The sequence below is a fragment of the Taudactylus pleione genome, unplaced genomic scaffold (genome assembly GCF_031769625.1).
Source record: "Taudactylus pleione unplaced genomic scaffold, aTauple2 ptg001334l, whole genome shotgun sequence".
Lineage (NCBI taxonomy): Eukaryota > Metazoa > Chordata > Amphibia > Anura > Myobatrachidae > Taudactylus > Taudactylus pleione.
The window spans coordinates 2,920,607-2,945,551 of record NW_028285734.1 but is presented as its reverse complement, the minus strand read 5'-3'; the positions used below and the strand labels follow the sequence as shown (position 1 = coordinate 2,945,551).

The 24,945-nt window shown below is 44.9% G+C and overlaps 1 protein-coding gene across 4 annotated transcripts in view; it reads right to left on the bottom strand.

The window, feature by feature from the left end:
- Window positions 1-24,945, bottom strand: part of ARHGEF19 (Rho guanine nucleotide exchange factor 19) — a 93,258-nt gene continuing 68,313 nt past the window's right edge. For 3 of the 4 annotated variants that reach the window (XM_088463239.1, XM_088463238.1, XM_088463241.1), the window contains exons 6-16: window positions 22,813-23,060; window positions 22,347-22,507; window positions 20,824-20,976; window positions 19,846-19,975; window positions 19,186-19,260; window positions 16,319-16,408; window positions 16,068-16,231; window positions 12,035-12,193; window positions 2,243-2,322; window positions 1,501-1,605; window positions 1-924 (exon numbers count right to left, since the gene is read on the bottom strand). In XM_088463239.1, the coding sequence (XP_088319365.1) occupies window positions 767-924; window positions 1,501-1,605; window positions 2,243-2,322; window positions 12,035-12,193; window positions 16,068-16,231; window positions 16,319-16,408; window positions 19,186-19,260; window positions 19,846-19,975; window positions 20,824-20,976; window positions 22,347-22,507; window positions 22,813-23,060 (1,523 nt within the window). In that variant the 3' untranslated portion in view covers window positions 1-766. Of the gene's footprint in view, window positions 925-1,500; window positions 1,606-2,242; window positions 2,323-12,034; window positions 12,194-16,067; window positions 16,232-16,318; window positions 16,409-19,185; window positions 19,261-19,845; window positions 19,976-20,823; window positions 20,977-22,346; window positions 22,508-22,812; window positions 23,061-24,945 lie in introns of those variants that run through there. The other variant, XM_088463242.1, reaches the window with a different exon arrangement.

Genomic DNA, 24,945 nt, shown 5'->3' with positions numbered 1-24,945 from the left:
CCTTGTGTTATAAAAGTTTATTACATGGTAATCTCCTTTATTCCCTTTGTACAGCGCTGTAGAATATGTTGGTAAATTATAAATAAATCCTAAAAAAAAAAACTAAATTACAGTCTCAGAGGTTCTTGTCAATGTTCTTTACAGCCAAGCGAGAGACCTGTGTGCTATGGGATGACACCGGCTGACGCCGGATCCGTGGCGGACATAACAGGGAGGCTGGAATACTAATGAGAACCAAGTTTAATTACACAGCGATGTAGAAATATTTACAGAATCTCCAGGTAGCCCTTGCATGCGTCCTCCGCCAGTCGTGGGCTGCGGAGGCAGAGATGACCTCCTGGTAACTTTATTACAGTTTTACAGTGTCTCTAGGAACCGATATATGGCAATCTGGACACGATGGAAACAGACATTTTATCCTCGTGCAACCGTACACCAGGAATTCATCAGCACCGATACCTGTGCGATCACTATCATGCTGCGCGTTACTGTGTCTGCATGGATCCCAGTGGGGATGATGAAAAAGTAGTGCTCAGACCAGGCCGCCCATAATCCTGTAGCTGGGAGTGATGCAGTACATTCTCCTGCACCAGGATCTGGGACTGCAGCAGTCATGGGTGACAGAACTGGCTCCATGATGACGTTCATTAGGGGGGGGGGGAGGCCCAACAGGACAGGGGAGGGCTGAAATGTACAAGACTTTGAAATGTTCTACGTGAGGACGGTACCCCATAGAGGCCCAGTAATAATAGTCCTGTGTCTGAATTTATGGCGGCTTCATCTCCAGTTTGCTGGTGGCGTGCTTGATCCTCTTATTCTCGCGCAGGTTGCGTAGTCGAGCATTCTTGCTCGTGATTTCCTCCACGTGCGTGGCGGGCACCCAGCCCCTCTCTCCGTCCGACAGGCGCATCCCTTCCATCCAACCTGCAAAAAGCAATACATACATGATCTGAGCACCTGGGGGAAATGAATGCAGACGTGTAATCCGATTCCCCCCATAAATGTCAGTTTGTGCCAGCGGCAAATCTCTGGAGCTCATTAATATTCTCACGGCAGATGTGGTGTTATTAGAGCAGAACTGCTGAGTTTATTTAAAGCGCCGACCAAATATTCATCAATTCGTACGTGGACATCTGGTACGTGACACGCCAGCTGTTGGGGAACTACAAGTCCAAGCTTACCAAGAACTAGGGAATGGTAAACACAATGTCGGAATGCCAGCACTGGACATTAAAAGAATAAATATTTACAAAGGTTTAACATCGGAACCTGAATAGATGGTTCTACTATAAAGACTTGAACGCAGCCTCTGCTGATTAAATTGAGTCTTGAACTCTTCCCTGTCCCAATAGGAATAGCTCTAAAATAATCACGCCAAGCGTATAGAGTGGTGGATCACGGGACGGATCTAGTGGGAGTAATGGTAACACTGCCCAAACTTTATAATGTTCTGGACCATAACTGCCCCCCCATTCCTGCTTTACTCTGTGGGTCTCTTACCATCGCTGGTCTTGGCGGTCAGACGGAGGATGTCGGCTTTCTCTAGAGTCAGCTCGTCATGTTCCTGCGCTGTGTACCCCTTGATGCACTGGACTTGTGGGGTGTCTAAGAGAGAAGAAAATGAGACACCGGTAAGCGATCTTCTGTACCTAGCGATGCTTTGGGAAATGTATCTGATTGTGGCATCGCACCCCACATATGAGTTGGGGGTAAGGTCAGGGGTCAGTCGTCTGGTAATAAGGAACAAATTTTATCCTTCTAGTACAGATAAAGTAAAAGACTTGCAGCCATCACTGGAAATGTATCTAAATCGGCGTTTCAGGTTTATCATCCTGTGGATTGTTAGCTCTTGTGGCAAGGCCCTGTGTGGCCTGCTCTTTTATTACAAATTATTTTGTAAGAGGGGGGCATGACTACAGGCTGGGGACAGGACAGATTTTTTGGGATATTTTGTAGCATTTTTCAGTCCGCTTTTAGGAAGTGCGGATATCCATAATATATATCTTGTTATCAGACCACATTTTATTTTATTTCGGGACTTTGTAAAACAATTCAAGGTTATTTCCATCACATGCAATTCAGATTCTTATTATATTCTTATTATATATCCAGAGGTTTTTTTTCTCTCGTATAGGAACTATGCAAATGAAGGAATACGCGTCCTTTGCTAATCTGCATAAATCTCCCACAACTCCCCACTAGCATATCTACACGTCGTCAGCAGCGTGGGAAGAGCGGTCACCTTCGCTCTCTGCCAGGTTCTCAAGGTCACTGAGAGGGTTAGAAGGACACATTGCTGAAATCCAGCGCTGCTTCTGGCTCCTGCAACAAAAGAGACGGGAGACGTAAGTCGCGGACCAGGGTCGGCTGCTGTCATCCTCGCTTACCGGGAACTATTATACAGATGCACAGGATAAAGTATTAGGGAACTATTATAGAGATGCACAGGATAAAGTATTAGGGAACTATTATAGAGATGCACAGGATAAATTATTAGGAGAACTATTATAGAGATGCACAGGATAAATTATAAGGAGAACTATTATAGAGATGCACAGGATAAATTATAAGGAGAACTATTATAGAGATGCACAGGATAAAGTATTAGGAAACTATTATAGAGATGCACAGGATAAATTATAAGGAGAACTATTATAGAGATGCACAGGATAAATTATAAGGAGAACTATTATAGAGATGCACAGGATAAAGTATTAGGGAACTATTATAGAGATGCACAGGATAAATTATAAGGAGAACTATTATAGAGATGCACAGGATAAAGTATTAGGGAACTATTATAGAGATGCACAGGATAAAGTATTAGGGAACTATTATAGAGATGCACAGGATAAATTATAAGGAGAACTATTATAGAGATTGCGCAGGATAAAGTATTAGGGAACTATTATAGAGATGCACAGGATAAAGTATTAGGGAACTATTATAGAGATGCACAGGATAAAGTATTAGAGAACTATTATAGAGATGCACAGGATAAAGTATTAGGGAACTATTAGAGAGATGCACAGGATAAATTATAAGGAGAACTATTATACAGATGCACAGGACAAAGTATTAGGGAACTATTATAGAGATGCACAGGATAAATTATAAGGAGAACTATTATACAGATGCACAGGATAAAGTATTAGGGAACTATTATAGAAATGCACAGGATAAAGTATTAGGGAACTATTATAGAGATTGCGCAGGATAAAGTATTATGGAACTATTATAGAGATGCACAGGATAAATTATAAGGAGAACTATTATAGAGATGCACAGGATAAAGTATTAGGGAACTATTATAGAGATGAACAGGATAAAGTATTAGGGAACTATTATAGAGATGCACAGGATAAAGTATTAAGGAACTATTATAGAGATGCACAGGATAAATTATAAGGATAACTATTATAGAGATGCACAGGATAAAGTATTAGGGAACTATTATAGAGATGCACAAGATAAATTATAAGGAGAACTATTATAGAGATGCACAGGATAAAGTATTAGGGAACTATTATAGAGATGCACAGGATAAATTATTAGGAGAACTATTATAGAGATGCACAGGATAAATTATAAGGAGAACTATTATAGAGATGCACAGGATAAATTATAAGGAGAATTATTATAGAGATGCACAGGATAAAGTATTAGGGAACTATTATAGAGATGCACAGGATAAATTATAAGGAGAACTATTATAGAAATGCACAGGATAAAGTATTAGGGAACTATTATAGAGATGCACAGGATAAAGTATTAGGGAACTATTATAGAGATGCACAGGATAAAGTATTAGGGAACTATTATAGAGATGCACAGGATAAATTATAAGGAGAACTATTATAGAGATGCACAGGATAAATTATAAAGAGAACTATTATAGAGATGCACAGGATAAATTATAAGGAGAACTATTATAGAGATGCACAGGATAAAGTATTAGGGAACTATTATAGAGATGCACAGGATAAATTATAAGGAGAACTATTATAGAGATGCACAGGATAAAGTATTAGGGAACTATTATAGAGATGCACAGGATAAATTATAAGGGGAACTATTATAGAGATGCACAGGATAAAGTATTAGGGAACTATTATAGAGATGCACAGGATAAATTATAAGGAGAACTATTATAGAGATTGCGCAGGATAAAGTATTAGGGAACTATTATAGAGATGCACAGGATAAAGTATTAGGGAACTATTATAGAGATGCACAGGATAAAGTATTAGGGAACTATTATAGAGATGCACAGGATAAATTATAAGGAGAACTATTATAGAGATGCACAGGATAAAGTATTAGGGAACTATTATAGAGATGCACAGGATAAATTATAAGGAGAACTATTATACAGATGCACAGGATAAAGTATTAGGGAACTATTATAGAGATGCACAGGATAAATTATAAGGAGAACTATTATACAGATGCACAGGATAAAGTATTAGGGAACTATTATAGAAATGCACAGGATAAAGTATTAGGGAACTATTATAGAGATTGCGCAGGATAAAGTATTATGGAACTATTATAGAGATGCACAGGATAAATTATAAGGAGAACTATTATAGAGATGCACAGGATAAAGTATTAGGGAACTATTATAGAGATGAACAGGATAAAGTATTAGGGAACTATTATAGAGATGCACAGGATAAAGTATTAAGGAACTATTATAGAGATGCACAGGATAAATTATAAGGATAACTATTATAGAGATGCACAGGATAAAGTATTAGGGAACTATTATAGAGATGCACAAGATAAATTATAAGGAGAACTATTATAGAGATGCACAGGATAAAGTATTAGGGAACTATTATAAAGATGCACAGGATAAATTATTAGGAGAACTATTATAGAGATGCACAGGATAAATTATAAGGAGAACTATTATAGAGATGCACAGGATAAATTATAAGGAGAACTATTATAGAGATGCACAGGATAAAGTATTAGGGAACTATTATAGAGATGCACAGGATAAATTATAAGGAGAACTATTATAGAAATGCACAGGATAAAGTATTAGGGAACTATTATAGAGATGCACAGGATAAAGTATTAGGGAACTATTATAGAGATGCACAGGATAAAGTATTAGGGAACTATTATAGAGATGCACAGGATAAAGTATTAGGGAACTATTATAGAGATGCACAGGATAAATTATAAGGAGAACTATTATAGAGATGCACAGGATAAATTATAAAGAGAACTATTATAGAGATGCACAGGATAAATTATAAGGAGAACTATTATAGAGATGCACAGGATAAAGTATTAGGGAACTATTATAGAGATGCACAGGATAAATTATAAGGAGAACTATTATAGAGATGCACAGGATAAAGTATTAGGGAACTATTATAGAGATGCACAGGATAAAGTATTAGGGAACTATTATAGAGATGCACAGGATAAAGTATTAAAGAACTATTATAGAGATGCACAGGATAAAGTATTAGGGAACTATTATAGAGATGCACAGGATAAAGTAGAGAACTATTATAGAAATGCACAGGGTAAAGTATTAGGGAACTATTATAGAGATGCACAGGATAAACTATTAGGGAACTATTATAGGGATGCACAGGATAAAGTATTAGAGAACTATTATAGAGATGCACAGGATAAAGTATTAGGGAACTATTATAGAGATGCACAGGATAAAGTAGAGAACTATTATAGAGATGCACAGGATAAAGTATTAGGGAACTATTATAGAGATGCACAGGATAAATTATAAGGGGAACTATTATAGAGATGCACAGGATAAAGTATTAGGGAACTATTATAGAGATGCACAGGATAAATTATAAGGAGAACTATTATAGAGATGCACAGGATAAAGTATTAGAGAACTATTATAGAGATGCACAGGATAAAGTATTAGGGAACTATTATAGAGATGCACAGGATAAAGTATTAGAGAACTATTATAGAGATGCACAGGGTAAAGTATTAGGGAACTATTATAGAGATGCACAGGATAAAGTATTAAAGAACTATTATAGAGATGCACAGGATAAAGTATTAGGGAACTATTATAGAGATGCACAGGATAAAGTAGAGAACTATTATAGAAATGCACAGGGTAAAGTATTAGGGAACTATTATAGAGATGCACAGGATAAACTATTAGGGAACTATTATAGGGATGCACAGGATAAAGTATTAGAGAACTATTATAGAGATGCACAGGATAAAGTATTAGGGAACTATTATAGAGATGCACAGGATAAAGTAGAGAACTATTATAGAGATGCACAGGATAAAGTATTAGGGAACTATTATAGAGATGCACAGGATGAAGTATTAGAGAAATATTATAGAGATGCACAGGATAAAGTATTAGAGAACTATTATAGAGATGCACAGGATAAAGTATTAGAGAACTATTATAGAGATGCACAGAATAAAGTATTAGGGAACTATTATAGAGATGCACAGGATAAAATATTAGGGAACAATTATAGAGATGCACAGGATAAATTATAAGAGAACTATTATAGAGATGCACAGGATAAATTATAAGGAGAACTATTATAGAGATACACAGGATAAAATATAAGGAGAACTATTACAGAGATGCACAGGATAAAGTATAAGGAGAACTATTATAGAGATGCACAGGATAAATTATAAGGAGAACTATTATAGAGATGCACAGGATAAAGTATAAGGAGAACTATTATAGAGATGCACAGGATAAATTATAAGGAGAACTATTATAGAGATGCACAGGATAAAGTATAAGGAGAACTATTATAGAGATGCACGGGATAAAGTATAAGGAGAACTATTATAGAGATGCACAGGATAAAGTATTAGGGAACTATTATAGAGATGCACAGGATAAAGTATTAGGGAACTTGTCTGTAATCTGAAAAGTCCAATTTACATTTATTTTACAGATTTTGTATGAGGTTTTCCTTTAACCCTAACCCTTGTATGTAAAGGGAACGTCATCAAATATCTATACATCCGATCCCTATGTTCCTGTAAATAATGTAAATAGTGGAATGGTTGGGACATCTCTCCACCCTTAGCAAATGCAATCCTCCTCTCTGTGACCATCACCTTCCAAAGGTGACAATAAGGCGGCTGCATTACCTGTCTCTTCACCTCCTATAATAATGTACCTCAGAAATGACCCTGCCCCTCACTCACTCTATCCCGCTATTACTCTACTGCTCCTCATCATTACTCTACCCTCACTCACTCTGTCCTGCCATTACTCTACTGCTCCTCATCATTACTCTGCCCCACCCACTCTGTCCTGCTATTACTCTATTGCTCCTCACCATTACTCTGCCCCTCACTCACTCTATCCCGCTATTACTCTACTGCTCCTCATCATTACTCTGCCGCCACTCACTCTGTCCTGCTATTACTCTACTGCTCCTCACCATTACTCTGCCACCAGCCACTCTGTCCTGCCATTACTCTACTGCTCCTCACTATTACACTGCCGCTCACTCACTCTGTCCTCTCATTACTCTACTGCTCCTCACTATTACACTGCCGCTCACTCACTCTGTCCTGTCATTACTCTACTGCTCCTCACCATTACTCTGCCGCCACTCACTCTGTCGTGCTATTACTCTACTGCTCCTCACCATTACTCTGCCCCCACTCACTCTGTCCTGTCATTACTCTACTGCTCCTCACCATTACTCTGCCGCCACTCACTCTGTCCTGCCGTTACTCTACTGCTCCTCACCATTACTCTGCCCCCACTCACTCTGTCCTTTCATTACTCTACTGCTCCTCACCATTACTCTGCCCCCACTCACTCTGTCCTGTCATTACTCTACTGCTCCTCACCATTACTCTGCCCCCCTCACTCTGTCCTGTCATTACTCTACTGCTCCTCACCATTACTCTGCCCCACCCACTCTGTCCTGCTATTACTCTACTGCTCCTCACCATTACTCTGCCCCCACTCACTCTGTCCTGTCATTACTCTACTGCTCCTCACCATTACTCTGCCCCCACTCACTCTGTCCTGTCATTACTCTACTGCTCCTCACCATTACTGTGCCCCACCCACTCTGTCCTGCTATTACTCTACTGCTCCTCACCATTACTCTGCCCCACCCACTCTGTCGTGCTATTACTCTACTGCTCCTCACCATTACTCTGCCCCCACTCACTCTGTCCTGTCATTACTCTACTGCTCCTCACCATTACTCTGCCCCCACTCACTCTGTCCTGTCATTACTCTACTGCTCCTCACCATTACTCTGCCCCACCCACTCTGTCCTGCTATTACTCTACTGCTCCTCACCATTATTCTGCCCCCACTCACTCTGTCCTGTCATTACTCTAATGCTCCTCACCATTACTCTGCCCCCACTCACTCTGTCCTGCCATTACTCTACTGCTCCTCACCATTACTCTGCCCCCACTCACTCTGTCCTGTCATTACTCTACTGCTCCTCACCATTACTCTGCCCCCACTCACTCTGTCCTTTCATTACTCTACTGCTCCTCACCATTACTCTGCCCCTCTCACTCTGTCCTGTCATTACTCTACTGCTCCTCACCATTACTCTGCCCTCACTCACTCTGTACTGTCATTACTCTACTGCTCCTCACCATTACTCTGCCCCCACTCACTCTGTCCTGTCATTACTCTACTGCTCCTCACCATTACTCTGCCCCACCCACTCTGTACTGCTATTACTGTACTGCTCATCACCATTATTCTGCCCCCACTCACTCTGTCCTGTCATTACTCTACTGCTCCTCACCATTACTCTGCCCCCACTCACTCTGTCCTGTCATTACTCTGCCCCCACTCACTCTGTCCTGTCATTACTCTACTGCTCCTCATTATTACTCTGTCCCACAGTCACTCTGTCCTACCATTACTCTACTGCTCCTCATTATTACTCTGTCCCACACTCACTCTGTCCTGTCATTACTCTACTGCTCCTCACCATTACTCTGCCCCACACTCACTCTGTCCTGCCATTACTCTACTGCTCCTCATTATTACTCTGTCCCACACTCACTCTGTGCTGCCATTACTCTACTGCTCCTAATCATTACTCTGCCCCACACTCACTCTGTCCTGCCATTACTCTACTGCTCCTCATTATTACTCTGTCCCACACTCACTCTGTCCTGCCATTACTCTACTGCTCCTCACCATTACTCTGCCCTCACTCACTCTGTACTGTCATTACTCTACTGCTCCTCACCATTACTATGCCACCACCCACTCTGTCCTGTCATTACTCTACTGCTCCTCATCATTACTCTGCCGCCACTCACTCTGTCCTGTCATTACTCTACTGCTCCTCACCATTACTCTGTCCCCACTCACTCTGTCCTGTCATTACTCTACTACTCCACACCATTACTCTGCCCCACACTCACTCTGTCCTGCCATTACTCTACTGCTCCTCACCATTACTCTGCCCCCACTCACTCTGTCCTGTCATTACTCTACTGTTCCTTATTATTACTCTGTCCCACACTCACTCTGTCCTGCCATTACTCTACTGCTCCTCATTATTACTCTGTCCCACACTCACTCTGTCCTGTCATTACTCTACTGCTCCTCACCATTACTCTGCCCTCACTCACTCTGTCCTGTCATTACTCTACTGTTCCTTATTATTACTCTGTCCCACACTCACTCTGTCCTGCCATTACTCTACTGCTCCTCATTATTACTCTGCCGTCACGCACTCTATCCTGTCATTACTCTACTGCTCCTCACCATTACTCTGCCGCCACCCACTCTGTCCTGCCATTACTCTACTGCTCCTCACCATTACTCTGCCCCCACTCACTCTGTCCTGTCATTACTCTACTGCTCCTCACCATTACTCTGCCCCCACTCACTCTGTCCTGCCATTACTCTACTGCTCCTCACCATTACTCTGCCACCACCCACTCTGTCCTGCCATTACTCTGCCACCCCTCCTATTACGCTGCCTCTGACTCGCTCTGTTCTGCCATTAATCTACTTCCCTACCCATTACTCTGCTCCATCGCCATTACTCTACTTCTCACTTACTTTGTCTCTCACTCATTATGTCCTGCCATTACTCTGCTTCCCCACCTACTCTTCCTCTCACTCACTCTGTCCTGTCATTACTCTGCTCCCCCACCTACCTCTTCCTCTCACTCACTCTGTCCTGTCATTACTCTGCTCCCCCACCTACTCTTCCTCTCACTCACTCTGTCCTGTCATTACTCTGCTCCCCCACCTACTCTTCCTCTCACTCACTCTGTCCTGTCATTACTCTGCTCCCCCACCTACTCTTCCTCTCACTCACTCTGTCCTGTCATTACTCTGCTCCCCCACCTACTCTTCCTCTCACTCACTCTGTCCTATCATTACTCTGCCACCCCACCCATTACTGTGCCTCTCACTTACTCTGTCCTGTCATTACTCTGCTCCCCCACCTACTTTGCCTCTCTCTCACTCTGTCCTGTCATTACTCTGCTCCCCCACCTACTCTTCCTCTCACTCTGTCCTGTCATTACTCTGCTCCCCCACCTACTCTTCCTCTCACTCTGTCCTGTCATTACTCTGCTCCCCCACCTACTCTTCCTCTCACTCACTCTGTCCTGTCATTACTCTGCTCCCCCACCTACTCTTCCTCTCACTCACTCTGTCCTGTCATTACTCTGCCACCCCACCTACTCTTCCTCTCACTCACTCTGTCCTGTCATTACTCTGCTCCCCCACCTACTCTTCCTCTCACTCACCCTGTCCTGTCATTACTCTGCCACCCCACCCATTACTGTGCCTCTCACTTACTCTGTCCTGTCATTACTCTGCTCCCCCACCTACTTTGCCTCTCTCTCACTCTGTCCTGTCATTACTCTGCTCCCCCACCTACTCTTCCTCTCACTCACTCTGTCCTGTCATTACTCTGCTCCCCCACCTACTCTTCCTCTCACTCACTCTGTCCTGTCATTACTCTGCCACCCTACCTACTCTTCCTCTCACACTCTGTCCTGTCATTACTCTGCTCCCCCACCTACTTTGCCTCTCTTTCACTCTGTCCTGTCATTACTCTGCTCCCCCACCTACTCTTCCTCTCACTCTGTCCTGTCATTACTCTGCTCCCCCACCTACTCTTCCTCTCACTCTGTCCTGTCATTACTCTGCTCCCCCACCTACTCTTCCTCTCACTCACTCTGTCCTGTCATTACTCTGCTCCCCCACCTACTCTTCCTCTCACTCACTCTGTCCTGTCATTACTCTGCCACCCCACCTACTCTTCCTCTCACTCACTCTGTCCTGTCATTACTCTGCTCCCCCACCTACTCTTCCTCTCACTCACTCTGTCCTGTCATTACTCTGCCACCCCACCCATTACTGTGCCTCTCACTTACTCTGTCCTGTCATTACTCTGCTCCCCCACCTACTCTTCCTCTCACTCACTCTGTCCTGTCATTACTCTGCTCCCCCACCTACTCTTCCTCTCACTCACTCTGTCCTGTCATTACTCTGCCACCCTACCTACTCTTCCTCTCACTCACTCTGTCCTGTCATTACTCTGCTCCCCCACCTACTTTGCCTCTCTCTCACTCTGTCCTGTCATTACTCTGCTCCCCCACCTACTCTTCCTCTCACTCTGTCCTGTCATTACTCTGCTCCCCCACCTACTCTTCCTCTCACTCTGTCCTGTCATTACTCTGCTCCCCCACCTACTTTGCCTCTCTCTCACTCTGTCCTGTCATTACTCTGCTCCCCCACCTACTCTTCCTCTCACTCTGTCCTGTCAATACTCTGCTCCCCCACCTACTCTTCCTCTCACTCACTCTGTCCTGTCATTACTCTGCCACCCCACCCATTACTCTGCCTCTCACTTACTCTGTCCACCATTACTCTGTCCCCGAACATTACTTTGTGCCCTCATCACTGTACCCCAGCCATTACTCTGCTCTGTTGGCTCTTTCCTGTCATTATTCTGCCTACCAGCCATAACTCTGTGACCCCCATCACTGCACCCCACCCATTGTTATGCCCAACACTCACTCGCTCTGTGCTCGCAACAGGATCTGGTGTTTGGGTTTCTGCTCATGGCACAGCTGAACATGAAACACTTCACCCGGCACCTCCTGTAGTTTCCAGCTCAGATCTGTTACCTTCAGGTCACACACCTGGGCGTGAGCGAAGACGGCGAATCTCCCCAACCTGCAGAGTGCAAATAATATAACACAAACATATAGAATATACGAATACTAAATAACAAGGTACAAACATATGCAGTATCTGATATATAAAAATCATTGGTCTGTCTTTCTGTCCAGTTATGCATTCGGAGACCCCTGCACCCATTGGGATGAAACCAACACGAGGTGGTCCAGTTGGATTTTGGCCAGGTATTAGGGGGGGTTAGAGTCCCGGTTGGTGTACGCTGGGCAAAACTTTCACCTGGGGGGCAATTGGTCTGAGATGCCTAACTTAATAACTTGAAGATTTAAACCTGATCAACGCCGGGTACTTCAGTTAGTAGGAATAATAACACAACATGACACTAACATATACAATACAGGAATAATAAACAACATGACAAAAACATACAATACAGGAATAATAAACAACATGACAAAAACATATACATACAGGAATAATAAACAACATGACAAAAACATATACATACAGGAATAATAAATATCACAACACAAATACAACATAGGAAAAGTAAACAACTTGACACATACAATATATCAATAGTAAAAAAGCACAACACAAACTATATATGAATAGTAAGTAACATGACACAAACATATACTGTACAATATATGAATAGTAAAAAACACAACACAAACAATATTAACCTATAACAGAAACTATGTATGAACAGTGGGCCTGATTCAGACCCACTCGCGAGCGGCTGTCCGCTCGCAAGTTGGTCGATGTTATGCACTGAGCATGCGCACGACGGAGGGAGCGCCAGACGCGACGAGCGAAGGAAAGTCCTTCGCTCGTTGTGTCCGATCAAAGGGGGCGTGCTGTCAATGTTGATTGACAGCATGCCCCCTTTGGTGGGCGTGCCGGGGGCGTGCCTCCCTGACGGGGGCGTTCCCACGGGAACGCCTCCCATCATAAGCCGGCCCACTGACATCACTAGTGATGTCAGTGGGAGTGATTTTGGCTCTGATAGAGCCAAAATCACTCCGGAGCTTGCGGTTGAAAACCTCAACCGCAGGCTCCGGCTCGCAATTTCGATGGTCGCGATGGTCTCAACCATCGCGGCCATCACAAAGCACGCTCGTATAGCCTGTGGGTGGTGACCCACAGCTATACAAGCGTCCAGGAGGACGCTCCATGAAAATGGAGCCCGGCCCTCATTCAGAGCGTGCGCTCTGCTCAGAGCGTACGGCTCTGAATGAGGGCCAGTGACATGACACAAACATATACTGTGCAATATATGAATAGTAAATAACACAGCACAAACATACAATATATTAATATTAAATAACACAAGACAAACATATCCAAAATGTGGAATGGGTATGTAATGCCGGCTGTCGGGATGCCTCCTGTCACAGTACCGACAGCGGCATCCCGATGGTTGCTATCCCGAAGTATACTTACCCTCCCCCCTTCTTCCCTTAACCCTCCCTTCTTGAAGCCTAACCCACCCCGAACCCTAACCCTCCCCGTTAGTTCCTAAACTTAAGTCTCCCCCCTTCGTGCCTAAACCTAACCCTCCCCCATTAGTGCCTAAACCTAACCCCCCCCAGTGGCGCCTGACCCTAAGCCTCCCCCCTAGGGGTGCCTAACCTTCCCCCCAAAACCTAACGCTGACCACGCTAACTGACCTAAACCTAACACCCCCATCTTAACTCCCTTGTTGGGATTCCAGTGTCAGGGTAGAGGTCATCGGTCTCTTAACTACAGCCCTAATATATTAATATAACACAACACAAATTTACAATATACTAAATATCACTAGACAAACATATATAATATAAGAATAAGAATAGCACGACAAAACATATCCAATTCAGGAATAAAAATTTAACAACACAAACAAATGCAAAAGGAAAAGTAAATAACTTGACACAAACATACAATATATAGATAGTAAAAACACAACACAAACATAATATATAGCAACAGTATATACTACAACATAAACATAAACTACATATGATTAGTAAGTTACACAACACAAACAAATACGTACATTGGGGTCAATCCAATTATAAGTATTGCACTCACGGGTGCGAGTCATCGTGACAACGGCCGAACTTGACGGCAGCTTAAACTCGCTTAAAACTGTGCGCAACCCCATAGGGCAACCCGGACCTGATTCGCACCCCTCGCGCTTAATTTATTGCCCCCGATACATGATGTACATACGTACTACAGAATTAGAACTCCGCCACAACAATGGACGTACAACACCAAATGCGGACCAGTGCCACTACACAAACATATACAATATATTTAAATAGTAAATAACACATAGCACATAGGGATTGGTTTATATATAACAGTGTGCTATAAATAATGCAGATCTCTATGAACGTAAGCAAATAGCGAGTTTTTGCCTGCAGCGCATACACAGGGGGTAATATACGCATACATGCTTAGGTCCGTCCTGTCCTGAGTCGGACGCATCTGTCTTTCCATGGAATAGGACAATGCGATCACACATAATCGCCCTGACTTGTCGGAGTGTTGTGGGCGTGTATTTCAAAAGCTTATGTGTGATTCTGAGTTGTGCATACGGGGAAGGGAAGCCTCGGTCTGGCGGATCTCCTGCACCTAGCACAGCGTATGTAGTTTGGGTCATAGCATGGACATAGCTGCGCAGGAGGCGGGGTCATGGCTCTATACTTAAGAATGAAGACACCACTTATATTCTGCTGAACGTTGCATGGGATATCTGAGCCTGGGGGATGGCAGCTTTGTGAGGTGCCAGGTGATGTCACTGATGTCCTGGTTAGCGTATTGTGTATGGGCACTCCCGGGCATTTCTGCTGCTGATGCTGGTTGTCATCGCTGCCTGACCCCTGTCTGGAGATCTGTCTCCTGAGAGATGAACATGAAACAGAATCGTGCCCTGGATTCTATCTCGATTTTCCGGTATTTTTAGCAGAGGGCTGTTGCTTAGCAACCTGGACCTAAGCTCTGTAGGGGACTGCGAGACGGAGCGTTACGTCAGCGATCAGACTTCTGCTTGGATACAGGACAATGCTGGGAGCTGTTCTAACTGTTCACCTGACAACCAGACGTGGCCTCATCGTTAATATCTGGCGGGGTCATATACTAATGCATATAGCGATTGCCGGGCTCGTCGGACATAAGAGCTTCACAGATGACCGACCCAGTCTCTGAGGCCCGAGATCGTCAGCAAAAGTTTAATAAACCATTTCATGCCAACACCACCAGTGCCAGTCCCTCTTGAATAAATCCCAGAAGTGCCACTACTACCGTGGCCAGACCCACCAGCACCAATTCCACCAGTGTCAGTCCTACCAGTGCAACTCCCACAAGTGTCAGTCCCACCAGTGTCAACTCTTCTAAACATCAATCCCAACAATGTTAGCTCTAGCAGTGCCAGTACCACCAGTGTGCACCAGCATCAATTTCACAGTATAAATCCCAGTGGTACCAGTTCTATCAGTGCTAATCCCACTGGTGCCAATCTCACCATCATCATTCCCACCAGCATAAATCCCAGCATTGCCTCTCCTACCGTGGTCAGTTCCACCAGCACCAATCCCAATATGTGCTACTTCCCCAGGTGCCAGTCCTACCATGGTCAAACACACCAGTGCCAACCCTACATTCACCAATCCCCCCAGTGGCAGTTCTACTAGTTCCAGTACACCGGTGAGTCTCACCAGAACTAGGCGCATTATTTTAAATCCCAGTGGTGCGAATTATGCCACCAGCACTAATCCCACCAGTGCCAGTTTTACTAGAGCCAGTCCTACAGGGCCAATACCATCAGAGCCAATTCTACGGGGGCCAATCCCACCAGCAAGAGTCCCAACACCATCAGTCCCAACAGTGGCTGTCCCACCAGCACCAACAGTGGCACACTCACTCTTTCTTCCTGGAGAGCAGGAGGCAGTCATTAAACAGATGCAGATACACTGGCTTTGGGCTGAGCTTGAAGCGGGAGCCGGCAGCATTGGGAATCTGCATATCCAGTTCTACCAGTTCCCCGTGTTTCACCAGCCAGCGTGACTGGGAGATCAGAGGGAAAATCTGCAGGAGAAACAGAGACACAGTAAGTTGGGGCTTCTGCCTGGTGTCTGATATAGACCCCCCCACCGTGCACTAACCCGTCCTCACCTTACTTTCAAAGTGAATCTTTTTATTGAGGTGAATTAACTCCTCGGTCCTTTTCATGGACTGTACGCTGGCATTGCACTCCTTCACCAGCTGTGCGAGAAGAGATGGCCGTTACACCCTGCATGCACCATAGAGGCTCTCATAAACTCATGTCTATATAATGTCTGCTCACCTCTACTATTTGTACAATGAATAGGAACATGGCAGCAATTGTAAAAAATACTTAATGATGGTTATAAAAGTTTACAAGGCATTGAAAGTGCACTCTGAATTTATCTATATACCAGAAGTATTTTCTTTTAAGGATAACTCCGCTCAAAGCAGAAAATGTCATTTTGGGTGAGATTATGTCTAAGAAATAAAATTAGAAATAAATAATTACCATCCGCTTCCCCAATTCTCTATTCTTGGCAGGTCCTCAATAGCTGAAAAGCTGGGTACTCACGGGACAATCTGTTCAGCGAACGATATCGCAGAACGATCTCCCTTGAAATTCCTGGTCTGCTGGATGAACGATATTGTTCATCCGCACACCAAAGATTTCACCAACGATGAACGACCAACGATCGTTCTCCCATATAGAAAACGATATCGTCCAGATTGGCCTGCATGCATGCCCTATGGACAATATCTTTCATATCGTAACGATATATCGTTCCGTATGTATGCACCTACTTACTCTATCACAGGACTGGCTGTTGCCGGAGCCGCTGTCCCAGAAACAAACTTTAGATAAATTGATAACCTAAGTAATTTTGTGTTGCCGCTTTATATGATATAAAATGATACTTAATGGGGGGAACTTTTAGAATGTTGATAAATTGTCTGAGGTTCTCTGTCTAGCTCTGTGCAGGTGTTTTCCAAATTCCAAGCAGCTTTTTCCCTTCTTACGTTGAGATAAACGGGAAGCCTACGCCAAGGGGACTCGTCTATATTCCAGTTTTATTTATCTTGTCTAATATGTTTTAGCTAAAGTTCAAAATTAAGAAAATGAATAGTCTAAAAAAAAATTGTCCAAAATGTGTGTTAGAAATAGGTATTTTGTTTGTTACTAATATCCCCAGAGCGGGTGGTTTCTGTATTAGGGAAGTGTTTGTGATGTTTATGTTTCAGCCCTGATCGCTGTGCGTCTGGGAATATCGTACAGCTGTCCCGGTGGGTTCATGGCTCCCTCTGATCTCTGTCACCAACATCCCCCCTCCCCAATACAATCACACCCACGTGTCATATACCACATATCTGTCACTTTTATTGTAGACACTATGTATACAGAACAGTGTATACACAGAGACAAAGACTCCCGGATTCCAGTAATACTGTGACCGGAACCTGCTTCTCACAGGACAGATTATCGTCTGATAATAAAAGCAAAAGGTTATGACGTGGAGAAATTGCTGACATATATAGTAACTCTGCTTACTGGTAACATTTCACTTAATAACCTATTGATAATATCACAGGTGTGCAGCAATTCAGAGCAGTAACCATACAGCCCCTGGATATGTCAGCAAGTGCTAATCTGCCTTCTCTAATGCCGATTATTCTATGGCTTCTGCTCCTGAAGAGAGGTCACTGTGCTGTAAGAGACAGCCAGGTAACAAAGGGAGTTCCCAAGGTAACCCCACTTTATTCACCCCAACAAAGCCTCTGTCACAGACTGCCTTGTTTTAGGCCCATGTTTAGGGGCTGTTGGGGGTTGGGTTCCCCCCCATTACGATACCCCAGTAGTAAAACGCTCTGCCTTGGTTCTGCTGCTCTGCGGCTTTTGCTGCTGGAAATGTAATAACTCTGCTTAATATAATATCCACCACCTAGTATCACAAATGTGCTGGATCGCTGATAGTATCATCCCTGTGGATAAGCTGTAGTGTCTGGTATCAATCCCGCACACTGGGGCTGTTCCAGAGTTACATGCAAATCCACTTATCGATTTTATTATTTCTAGCAGCTGGGCATGCACCAGGGCAACCTTGTGCCACTAGGTTCGTTTTACTGGCCTACGCAAGCCAGCCGTATCTTAATGGGTGCAACTAGTCGGCGACAGGGAGTCTGCATGTATGTGACGCGATCCGTCTGCTCAACGAGGAAGGAATTGCAGTCTACAGATATGTCCAGCTAGTGCAGCAAATTCGTGCCGCGCATAGCGTGAGTCCTGCGCACGCAATCGGGTATGCGTGCTGCGTTCGCACGCGCAACCCCACAGGATTGCATGGTGTGAACGCACCGCCGGGCATGGCGTACTGTGGCGCACACGGCCACGGCTAATTGTATTGCATGATACATGTGCCCATTTGCAGCGTGATTGGCAAGGATTTAGAAGGACACATCCGTATTTAGCGGCGAGAATGTACCAAGAATAGGACTGGCGCAAATGTGCGTTGGTAGTGATGACGGCTGATGTATATCGGTATAGATGCAGCCAAATCTGAATAAAGGCAAAGATCAGTATTTATTTCCAAGCTAGCAATGTGGAGGAATTGCGTGCAACCCTGTATCCGCTCCTTGTGAGCAAGAAAGGACGAGGAAAAGCTGTAACCCAGGGAAAAATGACTTCCGCATTTCCACATTGTTCTACGAAAAGTCTGAAATTACCGTTTCTACCCTTATAACTATTTTACATGTGAATGAGTCTGTTCATGGGTGTCGTGTACTCCTAAGCCTCATTCATGGTTACCTTACACCATGGTTTCCTCGGGAAGTTGTGCTGTGGGAATTACCAGCATTAAAAAGTTTTTAGAATGTCCTTTTTATTTTTTTGTTGCTGTATTGAATTGTGGACTTGTGGCTCTTGTATTGTCATCTGATTGTGTTGCCCCCTACAGCTTAGCGCTGCTTAGCAGACATAACCCTGATTGCCTCCACGTTACCTTCTTAAGCTCAGTGAAAGCCTGGCTGGCCGTCTCTTCATTGTGGGACCCCGGGGCCGTGTGTTTCAGGATGTTCTGTGGAGATAGAAAGCTCATCATTATCCAGCCTGGTCTAATGCAAGGGAAATATAGGTGACACCAAGTGGCGAAGGGCGGGATTGCCACACGTAACTCATTGTATGGTCTCTGTGGCACTGGGGCAGAAAATTATCCGGGGAACACCTTTCTAACAAGGTCCGGTATATTCATTACAGGGATACTGATGACATTAACTGGTGACAAATGGATATAGATTTACTGCTCTACTTGATTTGAGGGTGTGTTCAGGGAAATGTTACTGACACCACAGTCCAGGCTGGCTGAGTTCTTCAGTGAGGGACCAGGGGTGGAAGCAGAGAGTGGTCCCACTGACCTGAATTCGTTTTTCTGTAAGGGAGATTCCTAGCAGTTTTGCCAGCATTATGGGTGGCTAGTCATGGTCTATCTTGTTGCTCGGACTGTGTGACAGGTCACTCTGGCCTGTGATGTGTGGTGGGGCAGAAGCGTGGGACGTGTGCTATGCAGTTGAAGGGCACTCACTGTGCAACACCTCTGTGGATGTAATAAGCCTCTATGATGGCCATATATAAAGCTGCCCATGACAAGAATGAGATACCGTACCTCCACCAGCATCTTCAGGCGCATGATCCTTTGGAAGGGAAGAATGAGGAAGGATGTGAGAGGGAGACGTTGACACACCTGATCCTCCTCCAGTTTGGCCAGAACTCCTCGGAATCGAGTATTCTCCTGTCTGGTGGGACAACAGAGGTAGGACAGGTCAGGACTATATAACATACTGTAACGCAGATCTGTCATCCAGACACATAGCCACAACGAGACCAGTATCAGATATCCCACCAAGACCAGTCTTCGAGATCCCACCAAGACCAGTATCAGAGACCAGAAATCCCATGAGACCAATATCAGAGATCCCATTGAGACCAGCATGAGAGATACCATCGAGACCAGTCTGAGAGATCGCACTGAGAAAAGTATCAGAAATCCCACCTAGACAGTATCAGAGATCCCACCAAGTTCAACATCAGAGATCTCGCAGAGACTAGTCTTGGAGATTGCAGTGAAACCAATATCAGAGATACTACCATGACCCGTTTCAGAGATACCACAAGACCAGTATCAGAGATCCAACCGAGACCAGTATCAGATATACAATCGAGGCCAGTATCAGATATCCAACCGAGACCAGTATCAGATATCCAACTGAGACCAGTATCAGAGATCCTACAGATACCAGTATCAGGTATACAACCAAGACCAGTTTCAAAGATCCCACAGATACCAGTATCAGAGATCCCACAAAGACCAAGAACAGAGATCCCACCGAAACTCAGAGACCATTATCCAAGATCCCACCAAGACCAGTATCAGAGATCTTATGAAGACCAGTATCAGAGATCTTATGAAGACCAGTATCAGAGATCCTTGTCTTGTCTTGAAATCCATGCACTTCCACCAAAAAAGGGGTGCTCTGTAACATCACGTGTGCTATAATTGAGCCTTGCTGCGCTAGACACGCTGTACGTACCCCACAATCCATGACTGACCCTAATATACACTTTCTGCTATTAGAATGCTTACAGCAGCCGCTGGTAGGTCTGTTCTTGATAAGCCTGGTTGGTGACATAAGGAAGATAAACTCTGCGCAGCTCCGGACAGTGACGTAAGACGATATCACAGACATCGAACCGTAAGATATCTTCCTCCAGTCTCTCTTCCAGGTCTGCCAGGAACCTGCCGGTGAGGAGCAGATAATAAGGGTTAAAGGAAAAGGCCCCCCAATAATTCACATGCTACCATTATTATTAATAGGTCTATGTACCCCTCCTGGGACTCCAAGATGGCTTCTAATATCCGCAGTCACTGTAGGGAGCGCATTGCTCCTTATACCTGCAGTGATAACATCAGAACTCACTAATTATTCTGATATTACCTATATCACATGGTTGTTATAAAACAATTTTATGATATTTTGCTCTTTAAAACAAGATTTAAAATGATCCAATGCTTCACAGTGCAGCAACATTGTTTCCACAAAGTAGAGAAAGCTAACATTGTTCCCAGATACTTTGTTTTATACTGAATTGATTTGACTGATGTCAGCTCACAAGTAGGTTGGAAGCAAAATTAATTTTGCCCAATTACACATTGGAGTGTGTCAATATGGAAGATGCGGACGGGATTTCCCTTCGCTTACAGTAAAACATTTTACAAGTCTGTGTTACTGACCCGGTTTCCCGCCACATTCCAGCAGATGCGATATATACACTCCCTGCCTTATATTTAACAGCAAACAGGAGAGCGAGATTTCCAGGCTGGTGTCTCACCTCTTGGCCATGTAGTGGAGCATTGATGTGCTCCGGCAGACTGTATAATTAGGGGGAGGGGAGGCGTCCTCTATCTGAGACAGGAGACTACAGTATGGTAAAGAATCTGGCTCCTTTTCACAGTCATATTCTTCTCACTCAGGACCAAGGGCCGGATTCTGAGTCTCACGGAGAAGCGTCTAATGGCCGTCGCCCGTCTGGGAGATTGTGCAAATGCTGCTACCAACTCCATCCCTTGTGTACGTCTGTGCGGCCAAATGTGCAAGGACTGAGACGCCCACTGTCAGCGTCTGTGCCCGCTGTAATACTGACTGGTGCCTCCTTATACGCCACCATTGGTTGTACCATGTAACTTGCACCAGTCCTATTGTAGATGCAGTGTCCCCGTCTGACCATAGCTGCGGTTGTGCGTCTGTGTATGCAGCCACATTGACACGCCTGCAACACTCCCGTAACGTGCTCACTGAACGGACCTTTTTTGCGTGCGATAGTAGCCACCACCCAGGAACAACAATCACTTTTGAGGAACCGTCACACTTTTATGTGCGTTGCAAGCGGCATCTTCTAGCCTTACGTTCAGTGGAGCAAAACCTCTGCTGCGTATGGGGCATATGGACGTGTTTGGGACTGGCATGGCCACTAGTAAGTCCACAAACATGTTTAATCACAGTAAGAATGGACATTCGGTGGTGGACCCTGTGGTCATCGGGCAGACGGTAGAACAGCACAATGGACCATGGGAGGGGCAATAAACATGAAACCTGTGCCTGAACGTACCTCTCGCTGATGTCCTTCACTTCCGGCAGTTTAGAGAATAGCCACTGCTTCTCCTGGGCACCAAGGCACTCGCTCAGCTCCAGGGAGTTGAGGAAATGGTCCACAACTATAGACAGGCTGTTGACGTAGGAAGCTTCAGAGGTCACTAACTCAAATTTGGCCTGTGGAAACATGAAGCCAGTGAACAGGGGGAAGGGCGCACTAGGACACAGAGACACAGGGCTGGGGATAGGTAAGACAGAGGTTTACTCCTCTCTGTCTGTGCATAGAGTGGAGTTATTACAGTATACCTGTCCTCTACACAATGGAAGCAGCCATTTTGTGGGATGAACAAACTTCCTCACACATTACTGATGCTGATTGTATCCACATGGATATTAGTTCACCCCACAAAATGGCTGCCCCCACTATGTGTAAGTTATGGGTGTGATTAAATGTAGCTATAATATATCATGTAGTGTTGGACCTCTTGTAGTTTCCTCTCCTGAATGGTCAGGGTATTGAGTAGTCCGCTGCCTCTCACATCCGGGATATCCTGCCATAGAGAGAAGGTGGACCCCCGGGACGAGCGCTGGGAGCGGAAAGAGCTACTGGGGGACAGGTTGCTCCTCGGACTGGATGACACGTCATCGTCCTCGCTGGTGGTATCTTCCCGCTTCTGTCTCTGGAGCTCCCGATTAATGGCCACATCACTGTATTCCTGATACAAGATGGCTGGAGGGAAGACGGCAGCAATGTTACTGTAGCAGATATTAGCAGCTCAGGAGGAGAGATGGTTCCTCTATAACCCCTAACATGGAGCAGTGGTTACAAATTTACTACATTACGCCCAGTGCTTCCAAGGGCTGTTCCTCGCCCCTTACCCTACAAAGACCCTTTCAGTTTGGCACAAGGACCTAGCTGTCCTGAAATCATGACCGAATATCCTGCTCTACATGATGGCGGGACAGTCCCTGAAAATCAGGACAGTTGTGAGACACGTACCTCTAACTTATATAACATGGCACAATTTCCTATTTTTCTACTCAGTCCTAATTTATAGGCTTAATGTTTTGCGAGACATTTGACTCCTCCCCAGTCTAGAACTCATCTGTTTGGAGAATCCTGACCTACAGCATATCAGTCTATGGGGTCTATTTACTAAGCAGTGTTAGGAGACAGAGGCCCTGATTCAGAGCCGGACGCGCTGACAGAGCGCTCGCTCTGAATCAGGGCCGTCCCTCTGTTTTTTTTGAGCGGCCTCCTGGCCGCTCGCATAGCTGTGGGTGACCACCCACAGCTATAGTGAGCAGCCAAAAAGATGGTCGCGATGGTCAAGACCATAACGACCATCGGCTTGCGACGAGACCAGGGCCGGATTGATGGCCACATGGGCCTGGAGCTGAAAATGACCAAGGGCCTATTATGAGAAGCAGAGGAGGCGTGACCAGTGCTGTGTGGGTGTATCCAGTGCCATGTGGGCGTGTACCTCCTATACTTTCTGCTCCAATGTCTCCCTAAATATGTAAAGGAAAAAAAATCCTTCATTTTGTGAGGTAAAAAGAAATTTACTACTTATGATTTATGGCTGACCGTGTGGACAGCAGATGGCCAGTCAACATCATGTTGTCATGACAATGGGCCTATTTTTATGTGGAGGCCACATTGTTAATCTGCCCCTGGACGAGACCGTTGTGGTAGGGTCTCGTTGCCGCAAGCCCTGGAGAGCTTTCGGCTCAGAGCCGAGAGGACTCCCACTGACATCACTTGTGATGTCAGTGGGGCCGGCCTCAGACGGTAGGCGTTCCCATGGGAACGCCTCTGTCTGAGCAACCACTCCCCCGGTACGCCCACCAAAGGGGGCGTGCTGTCACCATCGACAGCACGCCCCCTTTGTAGCGAGACCCATAGCGACGGCTTGCCTGTCGCTATCCAGGTCTCGCGCATGCGCACGACGGAGAGCCGCCTCCATCGTGCGCATGCACACTTGGCTAACATCGACCCGCTTGCGAGCAAGTCTGAATTAGGCCCAGAGTGAAAAGTGATAAGGTGCCAGCCAATCAGCTCCCAACTGTCATTTTTCAAACACAGCCTGTGAGATGGCAGGTGGGAGCTGATTGGCTGGCACCTTATCACTTCCTAATCACTTTTCACTCTTGTCTCCTAACACTGCTTAGTAACTAGACCCCTATTATTCCCTATGCCATCTTCCAGATATTGTCTGTATCTGCATCATTTAAAGGGGTTTTCTATTTGTACAACTGTTTTTGTATTCTTATTGTCTATAGATGACATGACACAAGTTTCATCTGAGCTTACAGTCGCATCTCATACCCTGAGCTGTGTCGTATCTCCAAAGGCAATGACAATAAACAGCTCAGCCTGATGATATAAAGACATAGGGCCTGATTCAGCGAGGATCGCAAGTAAGAATTCGCTCGCAGTTGGCCGATGTTGCATCCCTGCACGTGCATCTCAATGCGCGTGCACGAACCAGTCATTGCGATCAAGTAAGGAATCGCAGGGCACACGCAGTTAGCACGGAGAGACCTCCGATGTTGATTGACAGGAAGTGCCGTTTGTGGGTGGTGGTCGTGTGAAATCAGGCGTTTCTGTGCGT